The sequence below is a fragment of the Platalea leucorodia genome, assembly GCF_965183815.1.
Source record: "Platalea leucorodia genome assembly, chromosome: 2".
In the NCBI taxonomy this organism is placed as follows: domain Eukaryota; kingdom Metazoa; phylum Chordata; class Aves; order Pelecaniformes; family Threskiornithidae; genus Platalea; species Platalea leucorodia.
The window spans coordinates 128,535,472-128,552,809 of NC_138824.1; the positions used below are offsets into that span (position 1 = coordinate 128,535,472).

Genomic DNA, 17,338 nt, shown 5'->3' on the forward strand with positions numbered 1-17,338 from the left:
AAGAAAACCAGTGTTACACTCAAGATGGCCACTGTTACCTGAGGACATAGATTTGGACATCGCTAAAAATCTCTAGTCGAGGAGAAGAAATAATTGTATAAAAACTCCTGGTTCCACTAGATGGAAAAAAAAATATTTTCTAGTGATTCACACTAAGAAGTATTATTAAATCTCTAGCTACTGCTGAAAACCAAGGGAAAAGTATATACTCTTAGAGGTGGTTTTATTTATTGGTCCCTTGTAGGTCTCAGTTTAAGCTGTTTGAGTGCGTTATTTGGGAAATTGTACCTTAAACCTGTTTTGAAAGCGGCTGTGGAAATCCACAGCTGTCTTACTGATGAGATCCTTGCAGAGAAAATGCTTTCCATCAGCTCTCAGATGAGGTATCCAGAGCGAGATGCGCTTCTTTAAAAACACTTTTCTCCTTTTTTTGTTACAACTGATGTTCTGAAGGTCGCTGTGCCCAGTACAGGTTGCATCGCCAAGTTTTTCTGCAAGGAATTTTTAGGGGACAGTGAATTGGTGAGGAAAGAAGGTTTGTTTGTTTGTTTGTTTTTGAGATCAGCACTTAAAAACCTTTTGACTTTCAAAATTTGACTTTTTCAATCTCTTTTGGGGTGCCAGGTTTTATTTAAAATTGATCTTTACATTAATGTTATACTGTGCTTAAACTCTGAATAAGATTTAATCAATTTGAATACATAAAGGCTTCCGGCCAGCTTCTGCATCGACATTGTTGTGTAGTATCAGTATGTTGCTGACAGATTCAGTGAAAAGCAAGATTTATCTTTATGTGACTGAAAGACTGTAAAAATTCCAATAGAATGAAATTGATTTTCAAGGACAGTGTCCTGTGACGGTATTCAGATTGGGTCTGACTTAGAGATTCAAAAATACTGTGCGCCTAACTCACGATGGGGCATCCTTTTATTGCTAACACTTTTACCTTTAATGCAAAGCTCTGTAAAACTGTGTCAGATAAATCATTATGTATCTGGCATGCAAAAGAAAGCTAACTGACTCTAGAAGTACTTGTTTCGCGGCTAATTCATGACGTGATAAACATATTTTAATTTAATTTCCTTGAAGGGAAGCTGGAGCTGGACACCCAAGTATTGTTTTCTGCGAGCTATTCTCAGCCTGCACACCAGCAGTCAAGAGATGTTGTTCAGTTTGTTTCAGTCTGAGCACTGTGAATACTGTTTGGCCCTAAGTTAGAGAAAAAAAAAAAGCTCAAGCAGGGAAGCATTTTAGAAGAAAAGAATGAAGGTGGGTTTTTTCTTACCCAAAAGGCAGAAAAGACAGGACAGTCTTCATTTACTTACTGTTAAGCTCCGAAATCCACAGCCTAATTGCTTTGCAGTTGCACTGGCCCTTGAGGGGAGCATACCTCAGTTGCAGAAGGGGGTAGGGGTTGGAGAGAAGTAAAGCTTCAATGGGTAATGTTGCTTAAAGTTTTTTGAGAGGGCAGTGTTTCTCATACCAAGAAAACCCAAAAAATAATCCAGGCAAGCTACTGTGATAAATGATCCCAGATTTTTGAGTAGTCTTAGCTGGTGGAAGTGAGTCATCAGCTGCTTGGTTACATGTAAAGCCTGCTGATTTCAGGGGGATGTCTTAGTTTAGGGAGTATAGAAAAGTTCTGTAATGTTGTTTGTCAAAAAGGATATTACAGGTTTTATGATAGCGATGAAGAAAATAGGATACCCATCCAGATCCTTTCTTCTGCTGTCACTCTCCTCTTTCCTTTATTTGAGACTTGAGTGCTGGGGAGGTACATATACAGTGTGTGAAACATCTAATGGAAGTGAAAACTGAGATTGGCAGAGTTTTACTATTTATGGTATTAGTTCATGGATAAAAATTGCTTAGCAATGACGAACAAACAAATTACGGTGTGGGGGTTTTCTTCAGTTGAAGGAACCTTTTGCCTAAGAAATGGTTATTCATAAACTAGCACAGAAGTCTCATATTGAAAGAAACGATTCAAAGTTTTATTTGAAGTTGACTGGAAGTACAACCCCCTGAATGGGTGTTTCAAAAGCACCTATAATACTTCATACTTATCTTGAACCTTTCATACATGGAAATCCAAGGGCATTAGGAGTAGAGGGGAATTTTGCTATTGCCTACAGTTGCATAGACTTGAAAGAGTGGAGGGAAAATGTGCAAAACCACCCTGTGAGATGACAGTAAGCCTTTGCTCTGTGCCTTACGGAGTTGCTTCCCTTTTTCTCTTCACTGGACAAAACTGGGTGCTTCAGAAGAATCACCGCTGTTAGTTGTCTGCTGGGGTTTGATTTTTGGCTACGTCTGTGGCAGGGGTGATGATATGAGGAATTCCTTGCGTGATATGATCCTATATATGATCCTGTCTATGGCACAGAAGCATGACCATTGTGCATAATTGACATAACTGTCACGATCATTTGTGCCATTTGATGTTAAGGTGAAGAAAAATGAAGTGAAAATACAGTACTACTTTAGAAATTATTGTCTTGTCACAGACAGCACGGTAAGTCGTGATAAGTAACTCAAGGGATACTTCATGGAATACTTTTTTTTTTTTTTTTAAACACATCATCTCTTCATGTTTACTAAGCCTTGATTTTTACTTCATTTATTGTGCTATATTATCCATGGGTTTCTAAGGCCTGAATGTGAGACACTTTAAATGAAGGATTAGTCCTTTGGAAGGGCCCGTTTGCTCATCTAAGATCAAGGCTGAAGCAGTCTGTGATGTAGGAGTTGGTCGTGCTAACAGTTTTCATGCTGCAGACGGTTGACTAAGGTCTATTTATCAGAAAGTAAGGAAAAAGTCTATCTGTTCTCATTGTGCAGCTGGGAGCTTTTGCTTGAGCGCATACCAGTCTGTACTAGCAGGCTGTCCTCATGTGATATCTCTGCCCAGTGATGTCTGAAGAGTAGAAGCAGGCAAGGCTACTTACAGTGTGATGAAGTGACATCAGCTGGGGCCATAAGACTACTCCACTCTTGGGCTGTCTTAGGACCTTTCTTGCTGTAGCCTTGTTCTGCTTCTCCCAAGCTACAAGTCTCAGCTGATCATGAAGCTGTCGGCTGGAGCTCAGCTTCAGGACAGCTTGCTTATTCCAGCTCTGTTGGCTGTGACTGAGTAGAAGTGAAATCTGCCGTATGTTATGGTACTGATTTCTTGCGTGCTTTTTTTAAGTTTTCCATCATTTTGTTTTAAATGAGAGGTACCATTTCCTAATTCTACTTCTGTAGCATTGGCATTATTAACACCTAAGGAGACAGTACAGGGCTTGGGAGAGAGAAATAGAAAACACCCCATCCTTTTCTTAGCTCTAAGTGAGGTAAATCAAAACTTCTGAAGTCAGAAGACTAGCTAAGAATCCATCTGCCTTTTTTCTTTGCAGTATACATGAAGCTCAGGATCTGAACCTGCTATGACTGACCCAGACGTCCTCACTGAGGTCCCAGCAGCTCTCAAACGCCTTGCCAAATACGTGGTGCGTGGCTTTTATGGCATTGAACATGCTTTGGCTCTGGACATTCTCATCAGGAACCCCTGCGTGAAGGAAGAGGACATGTTAGAGCTCCTTAAGTTTGATAGGAAGCAGTTGCGAGCTGTCCTCAACACCCTCAAGGGTGACAAGTTCATCAAATGCAGAATGAGGGTAGAGACGGCTCCAGATGGCAAAACCACCCGTCATAACTACTACTTCATCAACTACCGCCTTCTGGTTAATGTGGTGAAGTACAAGCTGGACCACATGAGGAGGAGGATTGAGACGGATGAAAGAGACTCCACCAATCGCGCCTCTTTTAAATGCCCCATTTGCTTCAGCACTTTCACAGACCTGGAGGCCAACCAGCTGTTTGACCCCAGGACAGGTAAGAGTACAGGTAACGGAATGCTCTTTGTAAGTGCTGGACTGGAAGAAAACAGAGTCTTAGGAAACTTCTCGTGAGTTCGGCCAGAGCTAGAGGGCACTCTGTTTCTGCAGGTGGTAAATGTTTGAGCAAAATAGAAAAGTAATGTATACGGACTTATACAGTCTGTACAGGCAAATAGCAATGTTGGTAAAATGCTTGAGTGACAAGCAGTAGAGAAATGGAGGTCTTATCGCAGTCGAATTCAAGGGTGAATGAGGCAGCCTGTCCTTGTTAGAAGCGGACAGTTTTTCAGTATAACCTGGTCTTGCCTGTAAACTGTATGAGTTAGTGGTAGTTTGCAGAGAGGGCATATGTGTAGTTGACTTTGGTACGCAAAAAATTTTTAATTTAGAGATGGTCATGCAAGGAGTGAGTTGTTGGTGTTTAATTTTCTCCTAGCCAGTTCATTATACTGCACAACCTTGTTTCCCCAGTGTAAAGCAGTCTCACGAAAGTTAAAAGAAATTAATTATAGACTTGTCTGTGGTTGGGAGTAAACAAGATTCTTTTTCAAGTGTGTGCCTCGGTCTCAGTGGAGGTGCATATCTGCCTCATGCATACGAAATAAGAATCTTTTCTGGGTGTCATTGTCTGCAGGGGCAGTGCAAATACTTTGTGCTTCTGTGCCAGGGAAGAAAAGGAAGAACACCTGCACCTGATGAGATCCTATTTTGCTAGTCTAATCTGGGATTATTTTGGGGGGAAGGCAGGGAGCAGGGGTTGGGTGTTAGGCTTCCACCTTCTGCATTAGTTTCTTTATTTTTTAGTTTTTCCTTTTGAATTCTTTGTCCTGATCTTACTTTTCTACATAAATAAAAGAGCAAAAATCAGGAGAGCTCTCAGAAACATTGGAGTGTGGTGCTTTGTGTCAGTTATAATGAGAAACTGTAAAAGTTCACTGTTTAGTGGTATTGAAGCTTTTAATCTAGGGTTTCTGATGTCTGATCTGCTTTGGAGAAGGGCAAACACCCAACAGATGTTCAGCCTATCATTTTCCCTCTTTCCTGCCTCTAATGATCAAGAGCTGTGAAACTCCTTTTACTTGAACAACCATGAAAATGATATTTAGCACTAGAGAAGCAGAATCCACGAAGTCACATAACAGTCATTGCTGTAATCCAGCACAGCTCTCCGAGGAGAAGTTGTTCCCTCATGGAGCACCCAAACCAGCAGTGCCAGCACAGATTTTCTGTACTGACCACTGAGTATAGAAGCTATACATGCTCTCCACAGTAATGATCATCTGTGGCAGCTACTGTTGTGGGTGTTGGGGAGAAGGAGGAGAGTGCTTCTGCAGTTTGCTTCAGTAAGGAGAGAATAGAGAAGCTGTGCAGAGAACAAACATAGTGGGGAGTGTGAGGCGCTCATCCCAAGGGGACCTGTAACGCTTGGCAGGTGAATCCTCCTGGCCTGCGTGGGTGGTGAGTTCCAAGAGCAAAGAACCGGCTGTCGAGGAGATGCAGAAGACTGGGATTCGGCTTTGACGGCAAGGCCTGTGCTCCAGGAACTGATGAGGTCAACCCAGGGTTTGTCTGCAGTACGGGCGCTGGCTGCCTTCGCGATGCAAAATCATTCGCTGGCACACGGAGCGTTTTGCAGTTTTGCTGATGGAAGGAAAGGTTGAGTGCTGTTTTCCCAGCAATTCCCAGCAGTTGGTTTCTGTCAGTATTAATGCAAATAACAAGATAGCCAGTTTACCTTCACTTACTTTCAATAAGAACATACCTGTCTAGAATTTATGTACATTCTATTTCTCCTTACATAACTTTTAAGTCAATGATAGCTTCGTCTAGATAGTGCATGATGATACTGTTGTTTCTCAAGAGCTTTTACGTGGAATACCAGTTTGGATAGGGCTCTCCAGTTACTGTTTAAGAAGGTCTCATACTGTCTCCAGACCATGAGATAGCTGCTTGTTTCTATTCCCGGTAAATAAGTGGGCAATTTTGTTTGGTTTTTTTGTGAGAATGGCTGCTGTATGTTGCAGTGGATTGTGCAGATGTCTGCATATGTTTCCTACTCCTCTGGAATTTCATATTAGAAAAGAACTGAGACACCTTTGGGTCTCTCACAGAGGGAGCTCATGAGGACAAGGCATGCAGAGGAATAAGGTTTATCAGACAGTGAATAGCCGTCCTTTTTCAAGGATGTCTTTAGTCCTTATCAGTGCTCTACATAAACCTCTCCCATTCATTGAAACTCAGGGCAGTACAACTGCTGAGGGGTAGCTGAAAACCACGGGAATTTCAGTCACGGTTGACCTGAGCTGCTCCTGGACTGCAGCCATGTCGATAAAATTTTGTGTATTAAAAGGCCTGCGCGGCCAAAGTCTGTTAGTCCACGGAGCAGGTAGAGCACGGAAGGCATCCTCTGCACTAGTATAGACCAAGCTGCATTAAACTGGCGATCTGTTGTTAAAAGACGTCCTGTTTCACGGTCTGCTTTTTGTAGTTGTCACTCAGAGATGAGGATGGGTTAGATGTCCTGTGTTTTCTTCTGCTTCACTTTCCTCTTCCCTAGTTACAACTCAAATGCAAACTCTGAGCAACTGTTGTAGTATGAAAGGGTTAGAAGAGGAGGTTATTGCTCTTGCCCTTCCTTATCATGGTGACGGTGAGGAGATTTCCAGAATGTCTCCATGACTGTAGTCATTCTATTGCAATTTGTGAATTAAGAGTGCTTCTGAAGAGCCTGTCCATAAGTTGGATCTGGAGTGCTCTTTAATTTTTACCACAGCATCTGTGTCTGTCTCTTGGCTTTAGCAGAGGTCTGTTTCGTATAGGTTACCAGCTGTCAAATGGAGGCTTTTTTAGCTCTGTGCTTTACTCCATTTGTGAATAATTTTTTAAATAAACTGAGGTGTTTATTTTTTCATCAGAAGATGTGATTATTGGTGGTTTTGGAATGTGGAAATGTGTCTGTTGAGAGAAAATAATTGATAGTAAGAAGGGTATGTTTTCAGGGCACATAGGTATAGATGTACTTTGGTTGCTGTTCATCCAGTTAATTTGGAAAAATATTTTTGAATATAGTAACACGTTTGCCACTAAGGTAATTTTAAATGTAGATTTTAAATGGTATAAATGTTACTTTGAGAGTGTGATCTCTGTTTTTAGAAGTATTATGTATCATTTTTCGCCATCCCTTTTTCTGCCGTTAAACATCTCAACCCAAAAAAGCTCCAAAACCTTACTATGCTGTCAAAGGTTGAACAAGTATTGTCTGGTTCTTGTAGGAAGTTCAAGGACAGGAATCGTGTAATGTTAAAGAAACTATCAGATGGTGAAAGTCAAGGTGATGAAAAAAACTAGAGTTTTGCTGCTTCTTCAACTCACAAAGGGATCTTTTGAAAAGTGAAAAGAAAGAAGCACGTTGTGTTGGAGGAGTCACTTGGTTGTATGACCAGCAAGTGCCTGCTAGCTGTAAGCATGGCGTGCCCAGGTCGTGAGTTTGAGCCCCATCTGTTCTAAGTGAAGAGCTTGAACAGATGTCCAGATACCACACTTTCCCCTCAGTGGCAATTTTTACTGATACTGCTTCTTTGGAGGCAACATTAACTTCTGCTTTTAGAGGCAAACAGCTTGGACACAGCCTGCTTTTATTTTGCAAAAGTTTGCTGTGGAAACTTGTAGCAAAGTTAAGAAGAACTTTCTCATTCACGAGGTCGCAGATTTGTGGTTTACCTATTGACCTGGCAGTGCCTTTGATGGGAATTGGTGCAGGCTGGGTTGTTACAGTTCCTACCCACTTTTGTGAGTGTTTTGAGACCTAAAGGAAGAAAAAGACTACTGCTGTATGAATGAGAAGTGTGACTTCTAGCCTCGTGTTTCAGATGGGATGACTGAGAAAGGAAAAGATTGTAGTTTTCCTAGAAGATGCTAATATAAGCACTTGAAATACAGATCATTGCCTTCCACTTGTGGCACCGTCTGCTGTCTACCTGTGCCCTGATATTTCATCGCTCTTTGTTCTGCATGCTAGCAATTGCATGCAGCTGCCGTTGTGATGAAGCCTCATGCAGGTGGAAAGCTGCAGCCGTTCCCTTAAACAAGGTAAGAGCTATCTCTGGAGGCAGGGATGTACAAGAAAGAGTTCAATTGAGTAGCAGTAAGACAAGCCACGCGTTAAATGCATACTGCGAGTAATGCTGCTGAACTCTGTCTGTTCCCAGACCTGGGCTGACAGTGGACACTGACATAAGGGACACTGGATTTTCAAGTGTTTCACCTAGAGATGTCACTTCATCAGGCTCTTACGCAGACCTATGGGAAGAATTTTCTTCTCTGTGCTTTTAAATGTAAAAACTCTAGAAATCTGGTTTCTGTAGGCCAGTTCCTGAAATTGCAGAGTGATCTAAACAACTCGATACCGTCTTGTGGACTGGATTTTTAAAAAAAAATTCTTGGAGAGTTAAATATGCACACGCCTGTTCTGCAGAGTGTGTGGGAAGGACAAGAGAAGCTGCATGGTCTCACCCAGTAGAGGGAGCTGTCTTCTTTTCTCTATACATATGGGCTTGGGTTGATTAATTTATTGAATGTCAGAAAACTGGAAATTATGTTCATGGACGTGCGTTCTGTAGCGTGATTAACTGGGTCTGGTTGGGGACAGTCTCTCTGATGTATCCTGTTCTCGTACCCTAATCATATTTGTAAATCTAGCGTGGTGTTGGAGTTGACTGTCAAATTCAAGGTCAATTTGAAAGAAAGTATGTGACTAGAAACTGCAAAAGGCAGAGTGGGGTTGAAGTGAAGGAGTGACAGAAATGAGATCCTGCAGTGCATCACACTGTTATTCAGCCCTGGATTTCCTTAGGTATTCTAAATACCAAGCAGCATCAGGATACTCACCAGCGTAGCAAGTGAATTTGATGTTAGAAATAAAATATAAGGCTAGATGAAGTAGTTTTTCCTCTGTTCTCCTCTACCTTTGCAATATAATTTTTATCCAGTCTTATGTTTCTTTCACTTCTGTTACTATGAAGAAAAATCTTGATGTTAACAGTAAATTGTAATTACGGTTGATCTCCCTTACGTACATCTATACATTAAGTGTCCTCGCTGTACCATTCAGTGAGATAAGGCATGAATAATAGTGGAAAGAAACGGATGAAAGATAAGTGGGTAACGTGAATCAGAAGATGATGCTGTTGGGATGTTCTTAATTGCGGTTGTAATCACTGGAGTCTTTTGTTGTTATTGGAAGTCATAGCAGCTAATTACTTATCTGCTCTTTGCCCTCCCACAGTTTGCTCTTGGTTTGGTGAATGATTTTGGATGTAGCTGTTTTACTGTTCCTGAAGATGCACTGTAGCAGTAACATACCGTGTATCTGGATCCCTTTCTTATTCTGTGTGCTGATATGGAATTTAATTTGGGAAGAACAGATTGAAGGTGGCAATATCAGTTTAATGGAAGGGAAGACAGCACCTTGAATTTCATTTTAACCCCGCCTGTTTTACTGTCAGCCTCTCACATGTCATTTGTGTGCATCATAACAGAATTGCACATAACGTGTTCAGAGGCTGGTTTTCTGTACGTGTTACAAGGCACCTTATCTCACGTTCAGGCAGCCTGTATGCAGCTGAGTGTTTGTATGGTTTGGGCCCTGTTACTGAGGCTGGAAATTTGACTCGTCCTTGATTTTTTTGCTTTGGTCTTACGTGTGGACTTGTAGAGCTACTGCCTTTTCTTCTGAGTGCTCAGCTTCTCACTTCATCCCCAGTGAGCTATTCAGAACACATCTGTCTTCTCTTCTTGTTTTGAATTTCCACTTCCTCAGGCAAGTTCTACACTAGCTTCAAATCTTCCTCATCTGATTCAAATTCCTTTTGAGCCTGTCCTATCTATTTTTGTTAATTTGTTCTTATGCTTCCCTTTCTCCCTGTTTTTTGCCTTGCCTTTTCTTGCGGAGCTCTTGTGTCCATTTCTGGTACATCTCTTTTTGTGGTCTGTCCCTTCCAGCCACTGGAAAAAATAAATCACTTAGAGCTATTTATTCTATATATTCACACAATGTAGTCAGTCCTATTTGATCTATATGCTGTTGATTCTTGTCCTTTAGGTTCAATGATTTTCAGAGCAGGCAATCTGGATAGCTTTGTCTACCATGTACTGCTGTGCATGTGCTGTATGATATTACTACTACAACAATTTGCAGCTTTTTACCAGCCAGAATCAGGACTTAAAAAGTCTTTTTGTAAATTGGCATGCCAGAGACTTCCCTTGAAAAAGAAAGGATTCAGAGCAGTTCCATTTTGAACAACTTCAAGTTCTGTGAAGATTTTTTTTTTTTTATTGTTGTTAGCTTTCCAAGTGTATGTAAACCCATCAGTGTGATTTTTCTTGACTTTACAGGCACATTTTGTTTGTCTGTGCTGCCACTGAGAGCTTTTGGCAAACACCAGCAGAAGGAAACTGCCCATGCTCTGCTTAGTTTCTCTGTTTCTATTCAAATTGCTGGCAAAAGCTCCAAGAGTATTCCTGTCAGCTTTACTCTGCTTCAGCTTGATAAGGCCTGGAGCCACAGGGAAGGGAAAACTGAGAAAAACATATCAGAATTAATGCATGATTTTCTAAAAGTAAGAATCCGCTTCAGAATGACTTCAAAGAGATGTGTAGGTTACATCTGTAACTTGAACTCATTCCCTGCTGGTTGGACACCCTGTCTGAAAGGTAACTATCTAGTCTAGCCATGGATCTCTCAGCTTGGTGGAGAGAGAGGTGAAGGCAGTGTTGGAGCCTGTGCTATGCAGAATATCAGACCGGAGGATTATAAGTCACTGGAGCAACTCCGAAAAGCTGTAGCCTGTAGAATGGTGGCTGGTCACTTCCCTGTATTCCACACTGACCTCTGGCTGGTGTGCTGTGTCTCTTAGATTAAAAAAAAGTATCTGATAAACTCATGCCCTGACTTACAGTATTGATACCATTTTTTTTTTTATCTGCAAAGGACATTTTATTATTAGAAGTGCAGGAAATAATTGCCCTTCAAGTAAAGGTTATCACTTTAACTTTTATCTTGGCTTTGCAAATTGGAATAGATAACAGCAAGAAGATCTCTGTGAAATCTGTGAATATTGCTAAGCTATTTGCAGTGATGAAAGCTGGACTGCAGCATTCCTGTCTTTTACTCCAGTAACTTGCTGTTCTTTCGAAACTGCATCCTCGGTAATACCATCTGCAACGTGTGTCATCCTTTTAGGGATGGGTATCTGTAAGTCAGATCAGGAGCTCACAGAGAGTCCTGTTACTTGTCTTGCAGTCTCTCTGCTGTTGGATGCAATTCGAGGGTATAGTATGTTGGCTCAATTGGTATTTTGGCGTAGTCATCTTGGTTGAAGTTTAAAAAAAAAGTTCTTTAACTCCTAATGAGCTTCCTTTGGATATTCCCTCTGTCCCGTTGTGTCTTTCTCTGCTTACTGTCTGGCTTAATTTATTCACAGTAGGACAGAAGGAAGAACTCTGTTCAGCTCAGAGCTGCTGACGTTGTGCATATGAGCTGGAGCAGAAATAGCTCCTACTGAGACGAGGAAAGGATTCCTCTCTTCCAGTTTTATATTGAATACTTATTAAATCATCTGGTGCTTCTGAACGATCAATAATTTGCTGTGTGTCTCATGCAGTCCCTTGTTTGAATGTTTCATTTACCTTTTCAAGAGAAATGTCTTTGAATGCTCAAAAATTCTGTTACAGTATTTTTAATTTAGTTGGGCTAAAAATGGTCTGCACACTGAGATGAATGAGCAACTCGGTGTTCCTCTAGATAATATAAAGTGGTTCTGAAGGTGCTTTTTTTTATTTTATTTTATTTTTAAGACACAAAATGTTAAATTCCTTCCCTTCCCTAATTGCAAACCCGGGTCAGCAGGAAGGGGAAACTGCAGCACGAAATGTAGATTAATGTTGTTGTGAAAGGCAGAAGCAAATTCAGTTGCTATCTTTTGAATTTCCTGGAGCTTGCTACCTAACCTATGCCCACGAAATAAATACATATAGGCAATTCCGCATATACATTTGCAGGCTGTGATCAAGTTGCTATTTCACAACTGAGTTACAGCACTGCTATGCCCTTGCATGCCTCATTCTCCACTGATAACCTGCTGTGGCCCCCAGCAGAGCTTATTAGCTTGTATCCCATACAGTGGTCTAGAGAAATGTATTTTAAACTGCTGACTGAGCCCCTGGACTGTCTTTGTGTAGCCGTACTTGGTCCTTGGCCAGAAAAAGCTGGTGGCTTTTTGTTTTTCAAATTAAGAAGGGAATAATACAGCATGGTGTGTTTTCTCCCAAAGTGCTCTCAGGGTAGAAGTCAGAGGGCCAAGTGTGTCCACCCTGTACTGAAATACGTCTTCCAGCGCATGCTGCAGGTCAGGCATGGTGCTGATGCGTTGTCAGTCTTGCCTGACGGGTGGCGAGACGGCATAGCCACACTATAATTACGGTGGCCACAAATGGTAAGTCACGATGAAGTAACAGTGAAATGTAATAGTAACAGTGAAATGTAATGTATGAATCCTTCATGAGTCTGTAAGTCAGTCTTGTAAGATTGGTGGTAACAGGGGCTTTCCCATGAAATGCTTCATCAGGTAGATTCGATCAGCTTTACTTCAACTATTCACGAGTTCTAGAGGGTGAAGTTGGAAAGGCAAAGTATCTGTGGTCACCTGGTATTTCTTCAAGAGGAAGTATTTTACTTAAGGATTTCTCCCCCCCCCCCCCATTTTCTGCATGTACCTCTCAGATGCACCAGAGATGTGTCTGTCTTTCCGCTGTGTGGAGGTGCACAGTGGAAACTTCTTGCCCATCTGAAGGAGTCTTTTGGGAGCCCTGACCAAAATGTGATTTAAACAAGTCGAGGTAAAAGTCTTGAAAATATTGCTAAGCTGTACGCAAACTCTAGAAGACAAATGAAAGGTGCCCAGAACGGTTTGCTGAAGCCAGTTCCAGGGTTAGAGCAGTTCTGACTTAGTTGGAGTGTTTGGAGCTTTACAGTATTTTTTTGAGGATGAAAGTAGGTCCTCTACAGACAGAAGTAGAAATTGTAACAACTTGCACGGTAAGATGTTATACCGTACCTTGCACGGTAAGATGTTATACCGTACCTTGCAAGGTAAAATGTTCCAAGTTCAGCTGCTTCTTGTTAAAGGAAGATGCCTTCTCAGGCGGGCCTAATTTTCAGTGTGTCTAGTGAAGTCATCTTCTGTTCTTTGATCTTTTTTCCGATGCCTGAATCTGAGAATAACCTGATGAAAAGCAGTTGTGGCAGAAGAGTGAAATCTCTTACTTTTGAGGGATGGGAAGACAAGGGAATAGAGTCCTTCTCTTGCCAGTGCTTTTAGGTTGGGGGGGGGTGTGTGTGTTTTTGGGGTGGGGTGCGCGTTGTTGTTTTGGGATTTTTTTGGTGGATTGGTTTTGGTTGGGGTTTGTAGGTTGGGGTTTTTTTTGCATTTAGCTTTTCACACTTCAAAGACATGAATGCATTGTCATGTATTGAAAAGAAGGTCAAAGTTGGTCTCTATTGCCACTTAATTCTGTACTCAAGAGCTGTACATTTGATCCTTGATCTGTGAGTTTGGGCAAATATCCTTTTCCGCTAATCTGTTACAGTGTCTGAAAAATTAACGACTTCCCCTCTGGCAACATTCAGGCTGTTTTTTCTGTTGTCATGTCAGTTCAGACTGGTTTCCCAGCTTACCAAGAAATATCAATTGTATGAATGAGTGAGAAACATGGGGTTTCTATAGTGAGCTGATCAATTGTGCCGCAGGGGCTCCAATGAGGATGGTTTCTGCTAGCCAGTTTTCACAATAGCTGAGTATTGTGAGGACGAAGTTGCTTGCAGGAGCATGCCAAGTGAAGCTGCCGCAGGTGCCCTAATGGAAATGCTTGACAGCTGGCAGTAACGCCATCCCCTTACATGCCAAGCATAGACTTTTTGCAGTTGCCATCCGCACGTGACCTGCTAGTGCACAAAATCTGCTTTCTTTCATTTACAAAAATAATAACTGTTTGTGTCCCCGCCAGATTTAATCTGGTTCTTAAATGTGGTGGATGGGTTTGAGGTTACCAACAGCAATCTCGAATTCAAAGCGATATTGAAGTTCATTTTAATAGAAAGTTGTTGGTTCCTTCTATCTTGTGTGACATTTTGGGGCAAGAAATTTGACAGCTGGTTTTCCAAAAGAGTGGCCAACTGCTGTGTGTACATCCATGTTGCAGGTAAAGGTAATGTCAGTATGGTATATGGAGAAATGTAGGCACAGCATTTGGGAGACTTGTCCAGAGATCTGAGTGGATTACAAAGTTAGGAGGAGAAGCAAATGTTCTTTGCTTCTGTTAGCCTTCTGTTGAGCTACAAGAGAGCTTGATCTTCCGCTGTGTCTGAAGCTGTTGCACGTTTCAAAAAGGTTAGGTGCATGGATTGGAATATTGTCTCAGAAGTACTCTTTCTGAACCTGGACACACGGCCTACAAGGCAGCCAACCCAAAGGATCTATGCTTTGGTGGTTCTACTTAAACGTGGCCTGATAGGCACGCTTGTGGCAAAGTGACTCTTGAAAAAAGGCGGCAGGAGGAACGCAAGTGCAAATTCTTCTAGAGAGTCCTTCCTTGCCCACAGACTGTATGTTGGTTGTCATTGCATTTTTTAATCAGAAGTGCAGACAGCCTGGTGTATGTCTCAAACTCGCACAACTGAAATGGAGAGCCCACAGTGTATGCCAGTGTTGAACAGATTTGTATTTAAAATATTTGAAGGGACAAAAATGTTCCACAAGCAACAAAATGTTGTTCCACAACAACAAAATGTTCCAAGTGCTCGTTCTGTTTCTTGCTAACCATGTTTTCTGAGGAATAGGTGCAGCTGGGAATGCATGTAGGTAATATATTTACTGCTTTCTTTTTTTTTTTCTTGAGTCTCATTACAAAATGAAGCCAAAAATAAGGTAAGGTTTGTATTGTTAAACATGCTGCTAATCAGTTATCGGCTATGAACATTAAAATTTCTGTCTGAATTTGTTGAAAGTTTCTTAGAGTCTGTAAGGTCTTACTGATACTAGCCTATCATTGTCAAATAGTATAAAATTATCAGTTTCTGTTCCTCAAATAGACAAAAAAAACCCCTCTGAACTCCACTCCCATCAGTATAGAGTTGCTCAAAAATATTTTCTGTTGATAACATTTGGGCTGAATGTTTGTTCTGTTTATTCTGCATGTTTATTCTGTTAAGATCTCAACAGGTAACAGAAATAGTTAATATTTGAAGAAAGAAATTCTATTGTGCCATATTGGCTATGCAGATAAGAGAATTAAAGATTTCGCTGCTGGAGGATCAAGCTTTTTTGCCATCTAGAGGTAACAAGCTTTTTTGCTTGAAAAATGTGAGATTTGGGGAGGAGGAAAGAGGAAAATGAAGAGATTAGGGGATCGCAAGTGCAAGACAATATTCATTTTAGAAGATAAGTAAACAGTCCACTGTTCACTGTTCCACCTAACATGTGCTCTTCAGGGAGAGGCAATAATAGCAAGAGGCATGAAACCTACTCGGTGAAGATTTGCATTTCAAAAGGATTGGCACAGCTTTTAATTCCCTCCACCAGGATGGCCAGGAAAGGCATTTCGTCAGAACACAGCATCCTGTCTTCAATGATTAAAGGAAATCTGGGTGTAGGAAGGAAATAGGCAGCTGCTTTGGCAGAACAGGAGAAAGCTCAATAATACAAAATCGCTCTGATAATGCCAGTCTAAAATTGCATCATGGAAGAATTTTTCCCTCTCTGCAGTCAAAAATTTTCTTCCCCCTGGGCTGTTTAATACTTTTATTCTTACTCTCCTGCTTGTGCCTGGGGACTTAACTGTGGCTAATACAAGATCTTTGGTTGTGCTTACAGGTGGAGCTAAGGCAGGCTGTCTTTTCTGGATTACCTTTGCTGTTAGTCTGAAATGGTATGATCTAGCTTACTGAATTCAGCCTGAGAAAAAGGGTAAAGCTACTCTGCTTCTGAAAACAATCTTATTGACAAGTAGATAAATGCATTTAGCGGTTTTACTGCACAACTTGAGTATATAAACTCTTAATGTCTGTGATTATGGAAATACTTGAATACTGTAGTTTAAGTTGCAAAGAGAAGATTAGCAACTTCTGAATGTAATTCACTGGAGTTGAGAGAAGAGAGACCTGCTTTTTAATTTCCATAATAATTGCACGGAGCTGGTGAAACTGATTAAAAAGGGGTTTGCTTGTCTACCCTCAAGCCTGAAAAGAAGCAGATGTAGGATCTTGCAGGGAGTGGAGGACAAGGATGTAACTTGACCATAAAGGACAAAGGATTAGGTGATTTGTGATGCTTCACTCAAGCTGAAATGGAGAGATGGCAGTCTCAGTGATTCTCCCTGCTTTGTGAACAAGATCACAGGAATATATGGTTATTGTTGGGAACAGACCACATCAATTTTAAAAACAAACAAACAAAACGCCACATTTTTTTCACATGAGAGGTCAGTAACAGTCATAATTAAATTGGCTGATATGTGTGTATAAAAATATTGACGTAAAATCTTAAAAATATCAGAGAAGCTGATGAAGGAAGAGGTAATAATCCTCACCTGCTGTATGTGAAGTTGTATCAGCTAAAACTTTGGGCTGGTTCTGTGCTTGACTTGATCCATTTTGGGATTTTAAAGTATTTAACTCAAGATCTGTGTGTGCTCAACACACAGTCACGCTGCTTATATCACAAAAGCAGACAGGAATCATAGAATCGTTAAGGTTGGAAAAGACCCTTAAGATCATCGAGTCCAACCGTTAACCTGTCACTGCCAAGCCCACCACTAAACCATGTCCTCGAGCACCATGTCTGCCCTTCTTTTAAATACTTGCTGCTTTCAAGCAATGAAGGCTGCTGTGCTCCTCAGCAGTTTAATATTTGCTTCCAAAATGTGATCCTAATCACCATCTGAATCTGTAGTATACTTTCAGGAATTTGCGGGTTAAGGATTTGCTGCCTTGTATGTTGTCAAGACTGCAGTGGCTACAGTCTCATGCAGGGACAAACAGCTTCAGTTGTGGAACCAGAGAAGAGGCGGCTAAGCCTGAGCTTGACCCATGCCCACATCAGCATGCAACTTTTGGATCCTCCTAAATGTTCCTTGGGTGACTCTGTCATTTAGATACCACGGCAGAAATTTGCAGGTTGACATACTGGGCATGAGCTCCAGAGATCCCCCTTCTACCACATACTTGTATGCCTTTATGACTTACTACTTAGATTCTCCATCTTCAAAATGGGAAATGTATAACACCTTTTCTTCACACTTGCTCGATTTGTCTGGTTAGACCGACAGCTTTAGAAGCAGAATTTTTCTTAGCAGGGATTTTTTGCAGGTCTCCAATTCTGTGCAACTCTGAGCCTCTGTATCCC

The 17,338-nt window shown here is 41.3% G+C and overlaps 1 protein-coding gene across 3 annotated transcripts in view; it reads left to right on the forward strand.

Moving 5' to 3' along the window:
- The window catches only part of GTF2E1 (general transcription factor IIE subunit 1), a 55,267-nt gene that overhangs the window by 5,612 nt on the left and 32,317 nt on the right, over positions 1 to 17,338 (forward strand). For 2 of the 3 annotated variants that reach the window (XM_082338033.1, XM_082338034.1), the window contains exon 2: positions 3,399 to 3,888. In XM_082338033.1, the coding sequence (XP_082194159.1) occupies positions 3,429 to 3,888 (460 nt within the window). In that variant the 5' untranslated portion in view covers positions 3,399 to 3,428. The remainder of the gene's footprint in view (positions 1 to 3,398; positions 3,889 to 17,338) is intronic. The other variant, XM_082338035.1, reaches the window with a different exon arrangement.